At 40.9% G+C, this 20068-nt stretch overlaps 1 protein-coding gene across 4 annotated transcripts in view; it reads right to left on the bottom strand.

The window, feature by feature from the left end:
• The window catches only part of LOC122561287 (kinesin-like protein KIF27), a 146206-nt gene that overhangs the window by 49961 nt on the left and 76177 nt on the right, over window positions 1-20068 (bottom strand). For all 4 annotated transcript variants that reach the window (XM_043712943.2, XM_087997660.1, XM_087997662.1 and 1 more), the window contains 2 exons: window positions 15023-15220; window positions 9571-9681 (listed from right to left, as the gene is read on the bottom strand). In XM_043712943.2, the coding sequence (XP_043568878.2) occupies window positions 9571-9681; window positions 15023-15220 (309 nt within the window). The remainder of the gene's footprint in view (window positions 1-9570; window positions 9682-15022; window positions 15221-20068) is intronic.

The following is a 20068-nucleotide window of genomic DNA, read 5'->3' as shown; positions in this document are numbered from 1 at the left end:
ATAAGAACAAAAAATGATGGAAAGGCACAGCAGATCAATATCTTAAAAGAAAAGGTGGGTTTCTGAGGGAAGAGCTATGATAATTCATTTCATATCTGGATTAGAAATTAGAACTATATTCCCTAATTCCCAAATACAGATACCTTAACACAACAAATAAGACAAGTCTCTGTAGAGATTACGTTTTTTTTTTAAAAAGCACAAAAGAAAAATATCTCTGTTAGCCATGCATCTGAAAACAAAGGATGAAAACAAACAAAGAGCTGGAGTCCGCTATTCACCTCCTTCAGTTTGCTCCACTATTCACCTCCTTCAGCTTGCTCCACTATTCACCTCCTTCAGCTTGCTCCACTATTCCATAAGGTCATGGCTGATCAGACTGTAATCTCAAATTTGTATTTGCACCTACATCTGATAACCTTTCACACGCTTGCACAAGAATCTACCCACTTTCACCACATTTTCAGGAAAGAAACAGACTGAATTTGTGACTACTTCTCTCAGTCCACTAAGTTTCTTGTCAATGAAATTGATCAGCTGACAGCTTCAGACTGATAGAAGACCTTCATTTCAGATTGAAATCAAGCTGGACCTGAGTCTTTGGAAAGTAGCCACAGATAAGCTTTTCAGGGTTTGTAAGGTAGGCAGAAATAGAGATACTTGGAAGTTTTATCAGGTTCCCAAGAATTTCTACTGAGAAAAGGCTGGGGAATGATGGTGGCAGTTTGGAGGTGGAGCAGGGGTGAGGTGGTGAGATTTGCAGCTCTTGGGGTTTTCTTCCATATGATTAGTTAGGTTCTGTACATAGTTTGGAAATAGTACTATACCTTAAGAAGTCTTCTATCCAAGTTGAACTGTGTTCCATTTGGCCCATTTCTGAAGTTAAATATTCCAGAAAATACTATTTCTGCTGTAATGCCTTCTTAATGTAATTTTTTTTTAACTTAATGGCTTTTAATTTTGTTGTATGTCAATGTGGCTCTATTGTCCTTGTTTTAAAGGATTTAAATTCTGTAAGTCTAATGCTAAATAAAGGGATATTTTCACATTTATTTACCTACCACCATGACTGGCCTCCATGGAGCCAAAGAACTGATCGTAGCCTGATCCCTGAAACACAGAGGCATAGTCCCCCTGAGCACAGTTACATCACAAAATGCGTTCCTGACCTTTTGTGGTACCTGAGGCAGACATACAGTCTTAGTTGCTGGTGTGCCCTGCAAGACAAGTCTGCCCTTACAGGGTGCAATGCCAGTGTATTGGAAGGTGCCAGGATGTTGGTGATAGTCCCTTGAAAGTCAAGTGCCAGATTCCATGGTCCATGCAGTACATGTGTAGCAGATGCTCATGGATCATGCTCTGCTCTGCAGTTTGGTAGTGTGCAAGATGGTTGCCATTTGGAGGAAGGAGCAAGTTGAACCTGCCAAACACCTGCTCCGGTTTCCGTATAGTTTTCCTGACAGCTCATTTGTTTGGCAAGATTACAGTCTATAACGTGATGGAATATTAACAATGTGTTTAACAAGCAATAATGGTCCTCAATTGGAACTCATCACTGCCTAGTTAAAATCTCACTACATCACTCAAGTAAAAAATACAAGATACAACCAGATGACCTTGAGACTAAGATGAGCTTCACCAAACACATTGCCCAATTCTGCCACATATCTGGCCAGAACCCACATTGCCCAGAATCTGATAATATTCTGCCTATACAGACAAAGGTTAAACTGAAGAAGAAAAAATGTGTTTTGACGTCAGGTGGATAAGATATGCCCAAACTAAATTGAATAATGAAAGTTCAGAAGGGAATTGAAAAAGCAAATAAGATAAACAAATAGTATGAAAGAGACAAGCAACTAACAGAAGAGGAAATCCCCAAATCTTCTCTCGGCATGTCATGTATGTAAAAAGTGTAGTGTAACAAGTATAGTGAAAGATAGAATGAGGCCAATTGAGAACCAAAAAGGATACTTATGAATAGCAGCAGGAGGCATAGCGGAGATATTAATTGAATACCTTGCATACTGCCCAAATGATGGTGAGAAACCATGTAATTCAGACACTTAAAGGGTTTAAAATTGACAAGTTATTGGTGAAGCATTGGGACCAGATGAGACTTACGCAAGCACAAGGAGGCAAATGGCAAGTGTTCCAGCCATAATTTTCCAGTCTTTCTTAGACTCAGCAATGGTGCCAGAGGACTGGGGAGAATTGCAAACATTCTGCCCTTGTTTAAAAAAATGGAATGACAAGTTCAGCAACTACATGCCAGTCAGTCCATGGCCCCAAACTCCTTCCAGGTGAAACAGTTATTTACAATGCATTCAGTATTCATTGCTCACAATGTGATCTCATCTACATTGAGGAGTCTAAAAATTGACCATTTTGAGGAAAACCTTAGCTCAATCTGCAAGCATGACCCTGATCTTCTAGTTGCTAGTCATTTTAATCATCTTACTCTTACAGTTACATTTCTGTCCTCAATCTGCTGCAGTATTGCAATGAAGCTGAATGCAAGCTCGAGGGACAGCCCTCATCTTCCAATTAGGCACTTTACACTTTTGTTGACTCAACACTGAGTTCATCAACTTCACAGCATGAGCTCTGCCTGTCATTTTGATCTGATTTTATTGCCATTTGCCAATATGAATCTTGTTATTCATGATTTTGCTCTCAGTTTGAGCTGTCCACTATTCTGGCACTTACAGTTGGTTTGGACAAACACTCTTGTTTCTTTGCTCCAACCATGACTACTCCCTTTGCTTTTTTTCCATGACAACTTTAGTCATTAAATATCTATAATTTTTTACCCTAACCCAGATCGCCCTTTCACTTCTTCTTACACCTTACCCTTGCTTTTAACAATATATGATCTATCATACACCCACCCTCATTCAGTTTTGAAGAAGAATTATATTTGACTCAAAATGTAACTAGGTTTCCCTCTCTAATTATGCTGCCAGAACTGCTCAGTATTTCCAGCACTTTCTGTTTTTGTTGCAGATTTGGAGTTGGCCCCAGGTTTGTTATCTCTATCTTGAAATATAGGTAAACAATATAGTTACCTGTGAGTTAACATCTAGTATGGGTGTTTGTTAGTTAATTTGGCAATGCAAAGTGACACCAACAGCGCAGGTTCAATTCCTGCACCAGCAGGAGTTACCATGAATGTCACACCTCCTCAATCTTGCCCTTTGGCTGAAGTGTGGTGACCCTCAAGTTAAACCACCACCAGTCATCTCTAATGAGAGAGCAGCCATATGGTCCTCTGGGACAATGGGGACTTTACTACACTCAGTATATGTGCAGCACCGTCCTCATCTGCCAATACGATTTGTTCAAACATTTTGAAAACAAGTGCTGCAGTCTTTTATTAACACAGACATAAACCTCAAATTCAAAATTAGCTCAAAACAGGGATTATCACAGTCAACTGCACTTACTCTAACAATGCAAATCTGATGGAAGTACATTTGGGTGTGAAACTGTCTCACACAGTAAAGATAATGTAGCTCTTCAACTAAACGATTGAAAGATGATGGTAGCAATGGAATTGTACCTAAGCTAGCAGGCATTTGGGTAATAAATAAGTTGGTCATGCAAATCAGGCTGCAGTGCATTGACAGCCATACTGTATTTGATACCATTTTCTGTTCCATTTCTTCATTTTATAGGTATTTTTATTGAAAGAAAAAAGATTTTTTTTAACATTTTTTACAAAATTACAAAGTAATACAAACAAATATAGGCACTAATATACAATTAAATATATATATTAAAAAAGAAATAAATAATAGCCAAAACACAACAAAAGAAAAAAAGGAGAAAAAAAACTCAGCTAACTACTAATCTATCCTACAAACAACCAAAGCATAAAATATCTTATATTACTAGTAAGAAATAACATAATAATTAAATATGTACTCAAAATGGATCAACATCAAATCATAATAAAACCCGTATTTATATGGGACCCCTCCCCCGGGATGGGGTCCGCGGACCAGCCAGAACCACTACCACAGCTAGACAAAAGCCCTTGACAACATGGCCGAAATATCTGTGTCTATATAGTTCAAAAAGGGCTGCCATACTTTATAGAATAATTCAGTTTTTTGGTGCACCATATTTGTGAGGAAGTCAAGGGGGATATATTCTATGATTAACCTGTGCCAGTTCGAAAGTCCTGGAGGACCCTTAGCTACCCAATTCACTAAGATATTTTTCCTTGCACAAAAAGAGAGAATGGAGAATAATTTCCTCCCGTGCACATCTAAGGAGGGCACATTTGAAAAGCCCAGGAGAAGAGACACTGGATCCAATCCAATCTCTGTTCCCAAGATTTCTGTCAGAACATTCGCTACTCTGTCCCATAAACAGTGCATGAGAGTGCCCACTTCTATTTTACATTTAGGACACATTGGGGATGTTCCTACCCTAAATTTTGCCAGTCGTTCTGGTGCTATATGAGCCCTGTGGAGTATCTTTAATTGAATAGCTTGAGTTCTGTTACAAATAGAGATCTTTCTGGCATTTTCCCAGATGTCCTCCCACATTTCTGAAGGGATTTCTAACTCCAATTCCTGGTTCCATATTTTAAACAGTTGTTCCATGTCTTTCGATATCTCATTATGTAATGAGTGATAAAGAGTACTGACTGAGGGTGGACCTATTGGCCATAGCACTCTTCTCTCCCTATCCGATTTGTAGGGACTGTCTAATAATGTGGTCTTCTTCTGTATATAATCTCGTATTTGGAAATACCGAAAAAGGTCTCCATTAGGCAGTCCAAACTTCTGGTGCAGCTGCTCAAAAGACATCATAAACTCCCCATCAAATCGGTCCACTATGCAAGAGACACCTCCGGACCTCCAGGTTTTAAATGTAGCATCTATCTGCCCTGGCTGAAACCCCCATGCTCCCACTATAAGAGTATAAGGAGAGGTTTTTTGTAAGTTACCCTCATCTTGCCGCATTATCCTCCAGGCTTTAATTGTATTTAATACAATAGGGTTTTTACAATAGTCCATAATAGCTCTCATCTTATCTAAAAATAAAAGATTGATGAGGGGACACTTTGCTTGGGAGGTCTCAATGTCTAACCAGATTGATTGTGGGTCACAAGAGACCCAATTGGCCACATAGCCTAATAGAGAGCTCAACTGAAAACTCCTAAAGTCTGGAAAATCCAGTCCTCCCCTTGCTTGTGGAAGCTGCAGCTTCTCAAATTTGATAAGGGGCCGTCTATGATTCCAAATAAAGGAACCAAGCCAGCCATGTAGTTTACGTAACATCAGTCTCGGCAATGTCAAAGGGAGCATTCTCATAAGATATAAGAGACGAGGCAGAATATTCAGTTTAACGAGAGCTACTCTGCCTAACCAGGATATTGGGCGATCTCCCCAGCATTGAAGGTCCTGCCTTATTTTTTTTCTATTAGGTGTATATAATTGGCTTTATACAGCTGACCAAATACTGGGGTGATAAAAATACCTAAGTATAGAAAACCCTCCAGTGACCACCGAAAGGGAAAACAAGATCTGTCCGATAAATTGGATATACTAGCGAGACCACCCAATGGCATGCCCTCCGATTTTGTAAAATTGATTTTGTAGCCTGAGAACATACTTAATAGATTAATTACTTGAATTAAGCGGGGTACAGCTATCAGAGGATTAAAAACAGGAGGATATCATCTGCATAAAGAGTGATTTTATGTTTACCCAAATCAACCCGCGGAGCCACTATATTAGAGTCGGTTCGTTCCGCTTCCGCTAGAGGTTCAATTATTAGCGTGAATAATAAGTGAGAGAAGACATCCCTGACGACAGCCCCTACCCACGCTGAAGCTATCTGAACCTAAACCATTGGTAATCATGGCTGCTTTGGGGTCATTGTATAATACTGAGACCCATTTAGACAATACCTCTCCAACACCAAACCTTTCCAGTGTGTAAAAAAGATATGACCATTCAACTTGGTCAAATGCCTTCTCTGCATCCAAGGAGACAACTATCCCCGGTATGCTTTCCTGTTGACAGGCTTGTATTATATTTAAGACCCTTCTAATATTATTAGATGATCTACGGCCCTTGATAAACCCCGTCTGATCCTCTTTTATGATATATGGTAAGACCCTCTCGAATCTTAATGCTAACGTTTTAGAAAGGATTTTAAAATCTACATTTAGCAAGGATGTTGGTCTATTTGATGAGCAATCTTCTGGGGCCTTTCCTTTTTTAAGAATGAAAGAAATATTTGCTTCTCTCGATGAAGGCAGGAGGCAGCCGTAGCTGTGTGAATAATTATACATGTCTATAAGTGGACCAGCCAGTTCCCCAATGAATTCTTCATAAAATTCAACCTAGAATCAGTCTGGTCCAGGTGCTTTGCCACTCTGAAGCTGTCTAATTGCAGTGAGTACTTCCTGGGTTACCAGGGGCGCATTTAGGATTGACACTTGCTCCGAGGTTAAATCTGGAAAGGCCAAGTTTTTGAAGAAGAACTCCATCTTCTTAGTTCTATCCTAACAGTCCTGTGATTTATACAGTTCAAAATAGAACTTTCTAAAGGCTGTATTGATCCTTTTACGATCACAAGTCAGAGTACCAGCACTCTCCTTAATGGACGTAATAGCTTGAGGAGCTTTATTTTTCCTAGCAAGATACGCTAGGTATCTGCCAGGCTTGTCACCATATTCATATAGTCTTTGCTTTGCAAATAATATTTCCCTCTTTGCTGTTTGAGTAAGTGCGGTATTCAAGGCAGTCCTAAGGGCTGTAATCCTTTGTAGCTTAGTAATAGAGCACCTATCAACATACGCTGTCTCAGCTGCCTTCAAGCTAGCCTCGAGTAGACGCTGTTGTTCTCCCTTTTGTCTTTTCTGGGTCGCAGAATATGACATGATCAAACCTTGTGCATAAGCCTTAATGGTCTCTCACATCATTGATGGGTTACTGGTCGTATCTGAATTAATTTCCAAAAAGTTTTGAGTTCTTGAGAGAAATATTTTATAAATTTGCTATCCTTCATTAAAAAGGAATCCATACACCAATGTCAGGGGCCTGTTCCATCATCCCTAGTCTTAACTTCCATACATACTGCAGCACGATCAGAAATTGCTATGTTACTTATTTTGCAGGACAATATGGAATTCAAAAGGATCGAGGGAGCGAAAAACATATCAATTCTAGTATGACACTTGTGTGGGTTAGAGTAGAAAGTAAAGTCTCTGCCCTGGGGGTGAAGGCACCTCCACACATCTACTAACCCGAGCTCCTTATTCAGATCCGCCAATTGTCTGGATCTAAGAGATATATCCATAGTACTCTTGGGTATCCGAACTGTCTCTGAGTCCATAATACAATTAAAATCTCCTCCTATAATTGTATGGCAGACCCCAAAAGCCATCAACTTGGAGAACGCTTCTGTTACAAATTTGAAGGGGTGTGCCGGGGGGGCAATAAAGATTCAAAATCCCATACTCCTCTCCACTTATTAAGGCTTTGATCAGTATATACCGTCCAGATTCATCTTTTATCTGGCTTAAGATTTTAAAAGGAATATTCTTCCGAATAAGGATGACTACTCCCCTACTTTTTGAGCTATCCACCCTGTTGTAAGTTTAAGTGCTCTTTGTCAAGTAGATGTGTCTCCTGTAAAAGAGCTATATCAACCCTTTATTTTTTTAAGGTTTGATAGTATCTTCTTCCTTTTGATTGGTGAATTACTCCCTTTGACATTCCAGGTGCACCACCTAAGCGAATAGCGAGCCATGATCGCCCTGGCAAGCCATGATCGCCCTGGCAAGCCCGAGACCCCTCAGGAGGAAGAGCCCCACCCAAAACACCCTGAATAAAGACCATGAAAAATTCACAAAAGCAAAACTTCTTTACACCAATACAATTAAAAAATATTCCTTAGTAAAAAAAATACAAAACACATTTGAAAGGAGATATTCCCCCTTGCTCCCAGGGGGCGTAACTACCTATCAAAAACCCCATCATAACCTCTCCTTAACTAGTGCCTCGCCCTCAACCTAGGTGTTGTAAAATGGAGTAGACAATTTCAAGTGTTCTCTTAAACCAAAGTTAAAAGTGAGTGACCCACCCCCACAACACCCCCTCTCCACCCCCAACACACCAACACCTAGGTGCGTTTAGAAAACATAATACAAAATATGAATATATAAAACTACAAAGTTACAATCCTAGCAATTATTAGAAAACTAAATCAGATGACAGAAGAAGAGAACTCCGCCCTATAAAAAGATAGGACAAAACAAACCCCCTTCCCACATAAATTAAATAAGCCGCATGGCCTGTAAAAAGAGAAATCACTTAGTGAATAATAAATAAGCCCCCCCTCCCTGCCCCCTGGAAAAGGTAATAAACAAAAAAGGGATGGAGAAGGAAAGAAGGGGTAAACCGGGGAAGGGGGTGGGGTGGGGCGCAAAGCAAAATCACTATCCATATGATTGGAATCTTACAATCTATTTCTCCGGTGATCCAAAGTTGTATACGGATCCTTTGTGGCTGAATCGCAGCGTTGCTGGGTAACGCAAGGAATATTGGATATTTAGGTCTCTTAGGCGATTCTTGATCTCATCGAATGCCCTCCTCTTGCGGACCACGGCTGGAGAAAAATCCTGGAATAACATAATTCTGGAACCCTTGTGCATCATGGCCTGGGGATCCTTCCCCAGGATTCTGGAGGCTTCCAGGAACATCTGTTTCTCTTTATAGCATTGGAGCCGGAACAGATCGGGCAGGGGTGCTGGTCCGACCCGGGCCTGCGTATAGCAACCCGGTGGGCCCACTCTACCCGCACCTGGCCTGATCCGGACTCCAACTTTAATATTACAGGGAGTCATTGCTCCAAAAATATTGCAAATTGGCCTTCCTCTTCCCATTCGGGAAAGCCCAGCAACCGAATATTTTTTCGAGGACCCCGATTATCGAGGTCATCGATGTGTTCTTTCAAGATCTGGACTCGCTGCTCAAGAGCCCGGACGCGGCCCACAGCCAATTCGGCAGCAGCTTCCGAGGTCACGGCCTTTTGCTCTGCCCCTCCAATGCGTGGTTCGAGTTTTTCAATTTCTCGGTCATGCTTCTACAGCACAACCAAGAACGACTCCCACCTGCTCCTGGATTCTTCGATGAAGGCGTAGATCCTCTCCTGCAACTTGTTGATCACGGAGACCAGGCTCGTCTCCGCAGATAAGTCCCCCGAGGTGGCTGTGGACGTCTCCGCTGCTGCTGGAGGGGGTGGGGGAGGGGTCCCTGCCTGTTGCAAACTTCGGGAATTTTTGCCCTTAGTCATTTTAAGAACAGCACCAACTGTTCAAGTTTGATGCAAAATCACTAAGTGTGCTGGGCAAAATCTATTTTAAATGAATTAAAAGGTGTGGCGAAGGCGGGTGCCCCACTTTGCCCAAGTCTTAAACAGAGCACTACAGACTCAGACTTGTTGGGTCACTGCCATCTTGAATCTCCTTCTGTTCAATTTCAACAATAAAAATATTACTGAGAAGAATAATAAACATTGCAGCCAGACATGTTTAAGATATACCTGCTGTTCCTGTGAGATGATAGGGGAGCACTTTGTTTTCTTCAGATGGGTAATCTCTCCAGCTTTCTTTTTCAGAATTTTCTGCTGTTGTTCTCGTTTTAATTCCAACTCCTAGAAAAATTAAACATATTTTAAAATTATTTTAAAATTGTATTTTAAAATTGTAACCTTATTTAAGAAGATATTATTATTAGATTTTTGGCTGTTTTTTTTGTTTCTGGGCAAAGGATATAAATACGAGTGCAGGTTCTAAAACATTTGGATATTTTATTCTATCATAATCACATTCATTTTTGATTACAGATACTGAGTGAAGTTCCAATGTGGTTGCACAGCAATCAATACAAAAACAGAAATATTGGGTGCTGGTTTCAAATAATTTGTCGTAAATGGAAGGAACTTCGCTTCTTAAATATTTTCAGAGAATGGTTACAGTTCAGAAGGAGGCTATTTGGCACATCACATTTGTGCCAACTGTCTGTGAGCACAATACAGCTAATTCAATCACTTGTTTTTTTTCCTGTTGCCCTGAAAATCTTTACTCTTAAGGCAATTATCCATTTGCCTTTCGAAAATCCACCACATCATGGGCAGTGCATTCCAGATCCTAACTAATTATTTTTTCATAGAAAACATTTGCTAATTGACCTTTGTTTTGTGCCAATTTAATTGTAATCCAATCTGGTGCCCAGACATCTCATTGGCAAACCCCAGATGCTGGTCCCTGCTCCTAGCTGCAATTCCTGAGCCCCTGGACTCAGCCAACAATGCCAACAGCTCACAGATTCCTACTGAGCCTACCAGCAGGAAATACAGAAGATGAACAGCTCCTCACCAATTCAGCCTCTCTCTGGTCCAGAGACATTTATATAATTCTCCCAGCCCAACATTTTTAGTGTATTAACCTCCTGAGTAATTTTATAACACCCTACCAGCCCAGTGTTTTAAATAACAACATCTGAAAACCCAGTGTTTTATAAAACACCCCACCCAGTTTCAATGCTTTTGTGAACGTCCCAGCCCAATAATCTTATAACACCCTCCTACCCCAGTGCTTATATAAACTGTTATCCACCCAGTAATTTTATAAAATTCTCACCCGCATTAAAAGAACTCTTGCATAAGCACCTTCCATACCATCAGGATGAAGTTTGGAACCTGGAATGTCAGGACCCTTATGGACAATCCCACCAGTGATTCAGGAAGGCGTTGAGCACCTCAAAACTTGCCATCAGGAAAAGGTGGAAACCAAGTGAGAACACACACCAACACCAACACCAACACCCAGCTGTTCCCATAACCACCTTCTACCCTAAGTGTTACAGAGCCTGCAGTAGCCACCTTAGTCTGAGAGTGGAAGAGAATCATCCTAGTCTGCGAGGGACCATCAATGAGTGAAGAAGCAGAGACGACCCTGCTCTGATTGCTGTACGAATCTGAGATCCCCTGTGAAAGCATGAATCCCGGTAAGTAGCATCGCAGCACCCCATCTCTTGAGCCCTGGCTTATCCTAATCTGTCCAGACACTACATGATTTCAAACGTCTCTACCAAATCTCCTCTCAATTTCATTTTCTCTAAGAATTCAAGCTTTGCTAATCAATCCTCATAAATCAGTCCGTCAGCTCCAAAAACATTCTAATGAATATTTCTGTACCCTATTTAATTTTCATATCTTATTAATGAAAATATAAATTTTGAATATGATGCATTATTCCTTTGAAAAAGGAAATTGTGCAACTTATTCGTGGACAATTAATTTGATTTCTATATATATATCAAAGGAGAGATAGAACAAATCCAGGAAATCATAGAACAATTAGATTAAGATTGATGGTAGGAAAGGCAATAAAATCTTTATTCATATGTAATAGAAAATTATCAAGAAACTGAAATTTAAAAAAGCTGTTAAAGTGAAGATCATACTTAATCAACTTAACTGAATTCTTTGAAGAAGTGTCAGAAAGGATAAAAGGAAAATAATGCAACAGAAATAATATATTTAGAATTTCATAAGGTAACAGAAAATAGTTTATCGTCATAGATTAAACATGACACAGGACGCCACACAGTCTTGTGAGTCCATACTAGCTCTAATGCCTCATCCCTGAAGCTCAAGTTTATTTTTCTCAAGAAACCATCTGATTTCATTTTTAAATTACTCAATGTCCTCACTTCCACCAACATTGTAACAGCAAGTTCTAGGTCATTACCATTTGTTGTGTAAAAATGTTCTTCTTCAGATTTTTTTTGCAACTCTTAATCTGTGTCCTCTGCCCTTTCTTTTCTTTGAATACCATATCTGAGTGTGTTATGATGTTCTCCATCAATTTTCCCTTAATCTCCATTGCTCCAAGGAAAATATGTCCAGTTTCTCCAACATAACTTCTTTTGGCTGAAATCCCTCATCCCTTGAACTATTCTGTTAAATCTCCTCTATACGCTCTCATGGGCCCTCGTGACTAAATTTGGAACATGTGGAGTTCAGTAACAGAATGGATAACATTCTGCGAGAAAACATAAAACAGAAGATGAATTAAATGTGGTTACTTAGCTTGGAAAATGGGGAGATGTGATATTACATAAGATTTTTGCTGCAATCACTGTGGTTCACCAATTAGATACACAATTTGGACTTGGTAATGGAAAAATAATTTCCAGATTGTGGGGTGCAGATAATACAGCCATGAATGCATTTGAGTTGATGGAGAAACAGTGGAGTGATTGGGGCAATAAAAAAGACAATGTCCTCAACTTTCCTAACATTTAATTTTTTAAAAGGTTTCTGCATATCCAGTACTGAATGTTCAGCAAACAAGCTGAAAATATAGAGATGGCAGAAGAATCAACAGAGATGGTAGTGAAACAGTTGGGGGTCATCAATGTGCATTCGAAATCGGAAGTGTTTTCAGATGAACAGCATGTAGAAAAGGGTCTAAATGATTTGGATGTGAGCATAAGAGATACAGTTAGTAAGTTTGCAGATGACACCAAAATTGGAGGTGTAGTGGACAGTGAAGAAGGTTACCTCAGATTACAACCGGATCTTGACCAGGTGAGCAAATGGGCTGAGAAGTGGCAGATGGAGTTTAATTCAGATAAATGCGAGGTGTTGCATTTTGGGAAAGCAAATCAGAGCAGGACTGATACACTTAATAGTAAGGTCCCAGGGAGTGTTGCTGAACAAAGAGAACTTGGAGTGCAGGTTCATTGCTCCTTGAAAGTGGAGTTGCAGGTAGATAGGATAGTGAAGAAGACGTGTGGTATGCGTTCTTTTATTGGTCAGAGTATTGAGTGCAGGAGTTGGGAGGTCATGTTGCGGCTGTACAGAACATTGGTTAGGCCACTGTTGGAATATTGTGTGCAATTCTGGTATCCTTCCTATTGGAAAGATATTGTGAAACTTGAAAGGGTTCAGAAAAGATTTACAAGGATGTTGCCAGGGTTGGAGGGTTTGAGCTATAGGGAGAGGCTGAACAGGTTGGGGCTGTTTTCCCTGGAGCGTTGGAGGCCTGAGGGGTGACCTTATAGAGGTTTACAAAATCATGAGGGGCATGGATAGGGTAAATAGGCAAAGTCTTTTCCCTGGGGTCAGGGAGTCCAGAACTAGAGGGCATAGGTTTAGGGTGAGAGGGGGAAGATATAAAAGAGACCTAAGGGGCAACAATTTCACACAGAGGGTGGTACGTGTATGGAATGAGCTGCCAGAGGATGTGGTGGAGGCTGGTACAATTGCAACATTTAAGAGGCATTTGGATGGGTATATGAATAGGAAGGGTTTGGAGGGATATGGGCCAAATGCTGGCAGGTAGGATGAGATTGGGTTGGGATATCTGGTCGGCATGGACGGGTTGGACCGATGGGTCTGTTTCCATGCTGTACATCTCTATGACACTATGACTCTATAAAAATTAGGAAATATCAAAGGTAACTGTATACATGAATGATAAGAGAAGCCATGATGGTAGCTCTTCAAATATGAAGGGATAGATAAGAATGGAACCAGGCGAGGGCTGACTGGATGTCAGTGGTAAGATTTTAGAGGAAGATGGAATGATTAACCATGTTGACGGGTACCCTTGATTTTGCAGTGGAGATGACCCAGGATTTGCATGTCCTTGGGGAGTTGAAGTGGTTGGCCACAAGACTGCCTAACCTGCTGTGCTTTTCCAGCACCACACTTTTTCACTCTGACTCCCCAGCATCTGCAGTCCTCACTTTCTCCGAGTTTCTCAGAACATAATCAGGGAATCACAAGGTATGTAGGGCTGTAAGAAATTATTATTTGAATATAACTATGTCAGACTGTTGCTTGACTAGTCTTTGGTACAGCTTGCCCAATTTTGAACAAACTTCCGGTTGTTATAAAGGAATAATCTGCAGAATCAATAGGGCAATTGTTGTTTCCTCTAAGTCAATGCCGGGTGGTCTGTCTAGACTTGTTTAGACTTGGTAGCATCTTGATATGACTTATTTGGTTGTTAGGCTTTTTCAGAGGGTAGTTTAGTGTCAACTGCATCGGTGTGGGCCTGGAAGCACACATAGGCCAAATCAGGGACGGCACAGTGACACAGTGGTTAGCACTGCTGCCTCACAACGCCAGAGACCCGGGTTCAATTCCCGCTCAGGTGACTGACAGTGTGGAGTTTGCACGTTCTTCCCGTGTATGTGTGGGTTTCCTCCGGGTGCTCCGGTTTCCTCCCACAGTCCAAAGATGTGCAGGTCAGGTGAATTGGCCATGCTAAATTGCCCGTAGTGTTAGGTAAGGGGTAAATGTAGGGGTATGGGTGGGTTGTGCTTCGGCGGGGCGGTGTGGACTTGTTGGGCCGAAGGGCCTGTTTCCACACTGTAAGTAATCTAATCTAATCTAAAAAAAAGCAGATTTTCTTCCCTTAGGGACACTAGTGAATAAGACGTTTCTTATAACAATCAACAATGATTACATGATCATTGTTAGACTACATTTAGCTATTGAATTCAAATTTAACCACCGGCCATGGTGGAATTCAAACCTATGTCAATAGAATATTAGCCTGAGGTCCTGGATTATGATGAAGGGCTTTTGCCCAAAACGTCAATTTTCCTGCTCCTCGGATGCTGCCTGACTTGCTGTGCTTTTCCAGCACCACACTCTTGACTCTAATCTCCACCATCTGCAGTACTCACTTTTGTCCTGGATTATTAGTCCACTGACTTGACCATTATTACACTACCTCCCAATTTCAGCAGTTTTAATCTGCCACCCCTACCAAAACATGCCCACCTTTTCAGTAAAATTCTTCCATATTAGTGGGGATTTTAAAAAAGGTAATGTACAATTAGTGACAAATTAAATGGCAAATTTAAGGAAAGATATGTTACTACAGTAAGTTTCTCATACAAAAACATCTATACAACTGATAAGTATAATTTATTTCTTTGTAATTGCTAATTTGACTGTGAAATGTTCTTACTTTAATTAGTTGCTGATCTCTTTCAATCTCATTTTCCAGTTTTCGTTTTTTCTCGCTTTCTTCATGCAGTTTCTTCTGAAGCAGCTGTTGCTGTTGTTTCATATTTTCCACATTCTGACTCAACTGGATCAAATGCTTCTCACTCTGCGCTGATAAAGAAAACAACTTTTTTGTTTCCTGTTGTTTCCTCTGCAGGCTCTAAAAGGAACAGGATCAGATCTTTAACGTTTGTTATTTTTATGATAGTTATTTTGTACACCATAGGTTGCAGTATATTTGTTACAGCTGGACTTCAGTTTTAAATAACAAAACTATGCAAACCAAACCAACCTCCAACAACAGCTAATTACTTCTCAATTGCTTTCAACCCTGTAATGAAATCAACATTTTCCCTTATTTCCAGCAAGCTAAAATCATAATCTTTCTATAATAATTGCAATAAGGGTGTTGGAGCGGGGTTGGGGATCATAGATTTTATGTTTACAAGTCTTTAAAGGTGGCAGGGAGATGCAGGAAACAGTTATAAAAGGCAAAGAGTACAAAAGCAAAGATGTTACAAAACCTGTACTAGTTTGGCCTCAGTTGGAGTATTGTGTCCAGTTTCAGGCAGCACAATTTCACAAGACATAAAGGCATCAGTGAGGATACAGATTAGTTTATTGGAATAGTTTCAGGAATGGGAACTATGCCATCTAGTTCTGGACTCCCCCACCCCAGGGAAAAGACTTTGCCTATTTATCCCATCCATGCCCCTCATGATTTTATAAACCTCTATAAGGTCACGCCTCAGCCTCCGACGCTTCAGGGAAAACAGCCCCAGCCTGTTCAACTGCTCCCTATAGCTCAAATCCTCCAACCCTGGCAACATCCTTGTAAATCTTTTCTGAACCCTTTCAAGTTTCACAGCATCTTTCCAATAGGAAGGAGATCAGAATTGAACGCAATATTCCATCAGTGGCCTAACCAATGTCTTGTACAGCCGCAACATGACCTCCCAATTCATGTACTCAATACTCTGACCAATAAAGGATATCCTACCTACCTGCAACTCCACTTTCAAGGAGCTATGAACCTGCACCCCAAGGTCTCTTTGTTCAGCAATACTCCCTAGGACTTTACCATTAAGTGTATAAGTCCTGCTAAGATTTGCTTTCCCAAAATGCAGCACCTCACATTTATCTAAACTAAACTCCATTGACTACTTCTCAGCTCATTGGCTCATCTAATCAAGATCCTGTTGTAATCTGAGGTAACCTTCTTCGCTATCCACTACACCGCCAATTTTGGCGTCATCTGCAAACTTGCTAACTATACCTCTTATGCTTACAGCCAAATCATTTATGTAAATGACAAAAAGTAATGGACCCAGCACTGATCCTTGTGGCACTTCACTGGTCACAGGCCTCAAGTCTGAAAAACAACCCACCACCACCACCCTCTGTCTTCTGCCTTTGAGCCAGTTCTGTAGCCAAATGGCTAGTTCTCTCTCTGTATTCCATGAGATCTAACCTTGCTAACCAGTGTCCCATGGGGAACCTTGTCAAACGTCTTACTGAAGTCCATATAGATCACATCTACCGCTTGCCCTCATCAATCCTCTTTGTTATTTCTTCCAAAAACTCAATCAAGTTTATGATACATGATTTCCCGTGCACAAAGTCATGTTGACTATCTCTAATCAGTCCTTGCCTTTCCAAATACATGTACATTCTGTCCCTCAGGATTCCCTCCAACAACTTGCCCACCACCAACATCAGGTTCACTGGTGTATAGTTCCCTGGCTTGTCCTTACTATCTTTATTAAACAGTGGCAGCGGGGGATCCAAGATGGCGGCGACCCAGTAAGACTGAGTCTATAGTGCTCCTCCCAAGACTTGGGCACAGTGGGTCACCTACCCCCTACCAAGCTCACCAAATCATTTATAAATCATTTATAATAGTTTAGTAACTCAATTAGTTGTGTAATATTACATTTAAGCAACTTTATCCTAAGTTAAAATGACTAAAGGGAAGGGAGCCCGCAGCTCTCAGCAAGCAGGAACCCCTCCCCCACACTCTCCAGCTGCAGCAGAGGCGTCCACAGCCGCCCCGGGGGACTTACCTACAGTAGCAAGTCTTGCAGAAATGCTTTCCAAGCTTGACTCGAAGATTGATGCCTTTATCGTCGAATCCAGGAATCGTTGGGAGTCGCTCTCGGCCGCGCTGCAGAAGCACGACCGTGAAATTGAAGAAATTCAACGCTGAGTCGGAGGGGCGGAGCTAAAGGCCGCGACCTCGGAGACAACCGCTCAATCGGCCGTGGATCAGGTCCGGACTCTCGAGCAGCGAGTCCGGACCTTGGAAAATCATATTGACGACCTCGATAATCGAGGTCGTCGAAAAAATATTCGTTTGCTGGGCCTTCCCGAACAGGAAGAGGAAGGCCAGCTTACAGCATTCCTGGAGCAGTGGCTGCCACAACCTTTAAATCTGCAAGCTGGATCAGGCCAGGTAAGGGTGGAATGGGCCTACCGGGTAGCAATACGCGGGCCTGGCTCGAACCAACGCCCACGCCCGGTCCTGTTCCGGCTGCAGAGCTACAGGGAGAGGCAGATACTCCTAGAAGCCTCGAGAAATCTCGGAAAAGACCCCCAAGCTATGATCTACAAAGGATCCAAGATCATGCTATTTCAGGACTTTTCCCCGGCTCTGGTTCGAAAGAGGAAGGCATTCGACGAGGCGAAGAAGCGTTTAAGGGACTTAAATGTACAGTACTCCTTACGCTACCCAGCGATGTTACGCTTTAACCATGAAGGATCTGTATATAACTTTGGATCACCAGAAAAGGCTAAGGAATTCTTGGACTCTCTTAGATAAACTGTAGGACATAATGGATGTTGGTCTGCCCTCCCCCCCCCGTTTTGGTTTATATCCCCTCCCTTTTTTTTTCTTACCTTATTGCTTAATATTATTATGGGGGGTGGGGAGAGGGATTTGATTTTCTCCCCCCCCCCTTGGAGTTGTTTTCTGTTATTATTTTATGTATATATGAGGGGTGTATGTATATGTGTGTGTGTGTATGTATGTATATATATATATATATATATATGTATGTGTATGTATATATATGTATATATAAGCTGGGGGATTTGGTTAATGTTGGTGGGGGGAGGTGGTTACCTTATTCGATTTTACCTCTGTCTTTAGGAGCGGGGTTGTTTTTCCCTTCGTTATTTTGTATTATCATATTTAATTATTATTTGTTGAACTTTATAGTAATTTTATAGTTATATGTTTATATATGGTATTAACATTACCAAATATACCCAGGTGTTGGTAGGGGTGGGGGTGCTCACTGTTAACTCTAGCTTTGTATTATATTTGAATTTTCCTCATTTTATTGAGGAGTGCCTGGGTCAAGGGTGGGGCATTGGTTGGGAGAGGATATGAGGGATTTTTGGAGAGGAAGTGATGCCCCCTGGGAACAAAGGGGAAAGTCTCCACTTAGATACGTTTTATATTTTTTTTATTTAGAAATAGTTTTTTACTGTATTGTTGTGGGTGTATTAAAGAGGGTTTATTTTTGTAAATTTTACATGTTCCATGCTCGGGATGTTCTGGATAGGGTTCCCCCTCCCGAGGGGTCTCGGATTGGCCCAGAGGATTATGGTTGATCAATCGGTTAAGTGGTGCACCTGGAATGTCAAGGGGAGTAATTTGCCACTTAAAAGGAAGAAAATATTATCAAATCTTAAGAAGGAAAGAGTTGATATAGCTCTCCTACAGGAGACACACCTGTCAGATAAAGAACACTTGAAATTACGACAGGGCGGATTTGATCAGGCCTTTTTTTCTTCTTTTAGCTCAAAAAGCAGGGGAGTTGTTATTCTTGTTCGGAAGAATTTCCCTTTCAAAATCCTAAAGCAGATAAAAGACGAATCTGGACGATATATCTTGATTAAAGCTCTCATAAATGGAGAGGAATATGGGATTTTAAATTTGTACTGCCCCCCGGCACACCCCTTTAAATTTATAACGGAAGCCTTTTCAAAATTGATGGCTTTTGATGCCCGTCATATAATTATAGGGGGAGACTTTAATTGTATTATGGATCTGGAAATAGACAGGATTCCCAAGAGTACTGCAGGAGTATCTCCCAGATCTAGACAATTGATGGATCTGAACAAAGAATTAGGATTAGTAGATGTATGGAGATGTCTTCATCCACAGGGTAGAGATTTTTCTTTCTACTCTAATCCACATAAATGTCATACCAGAATTGATATGTTTTTTGCCCCCTCAATTTTTTTAAATTCCATATCATCCTGTAAAATAGGTAATATAGCAATTTCTGACCACGCTGCTGTATATATGGAAACTAAGGCGAGGAACAGTGGGACATCCCCTCGGCATTGGCGTATGGACCCCTTCTTAATGAAAAATAGTAAATTTGTAAAGTACTTCTCTCAAGAATTTAAAACTTTTTTAGAAATTAATTCAGGTACAGCTAGCAACCCATCAATGATGTGGGAGACCATCAAAGCTTACACGCGAGGCTTGATCATCTCCTACTCAGCGACCCAGAAGAAATTAAAGGGAGAACAACAGCGTCTGCTTGAAGCCCGCTTAACAGCGGCTGAAACAGCATACACTGATAGACCCTCTATTATTAAATTGCAAAGGATTACAGCTCTTAGGACAGCTCTAAATACTACACTTACTCAAACGGCTAAGAGGGAAATATTATTTGCAAAGCAAAGGTTATATGAATATGGCGACAAACCGGGTAGATACTTAGCATTTCTTGCAAAGAAAAAAAAGGCCCCTCAGACTATTATGTCTATCAAGGAAAGTACGGGTATTTTGACTCATGATCATAAAAAGATTAATGCGACCTTAGAAAATTCTATTCTGAGTTATATAAATCACAGGATTGTGAAGATAGGGCGAAGAGGATGCAGTCATTTTTTAAAAATTTGACTTTTCCAGACCTAACTCCGGAACAAGTATCGGTCCTAAATGCTCCTCTTACACCCCAAGAAATAGTTGATGCAATTAGGCACCTTC

This window comes from Chiloscyllium plagiosum, unplaced genomic scaffold (genome assembly GCF_037043375.1).
Source record: "Chiloscyllium plagiosum isolate Xiang-an unplaced genomic scaffold, Cpla_swu_hap1 HiC_scaffold_2, whole genome shotgun sequence".
In the NCBI taxonomy this organism is placed as follows: domain Eukaryota; kingdom Metazoa; phylum Chordata; class Chondrichthyes; order Orectolobiformes; family Hemiscylliidae; genus Chiloscyllium; species Chiloscyllium plagiosum.
The sequence above is the reverse complement of the archived record's forward strand: the minus strand, read 5'-3'. Positions and strand labels throughout refer to the sequence as shown.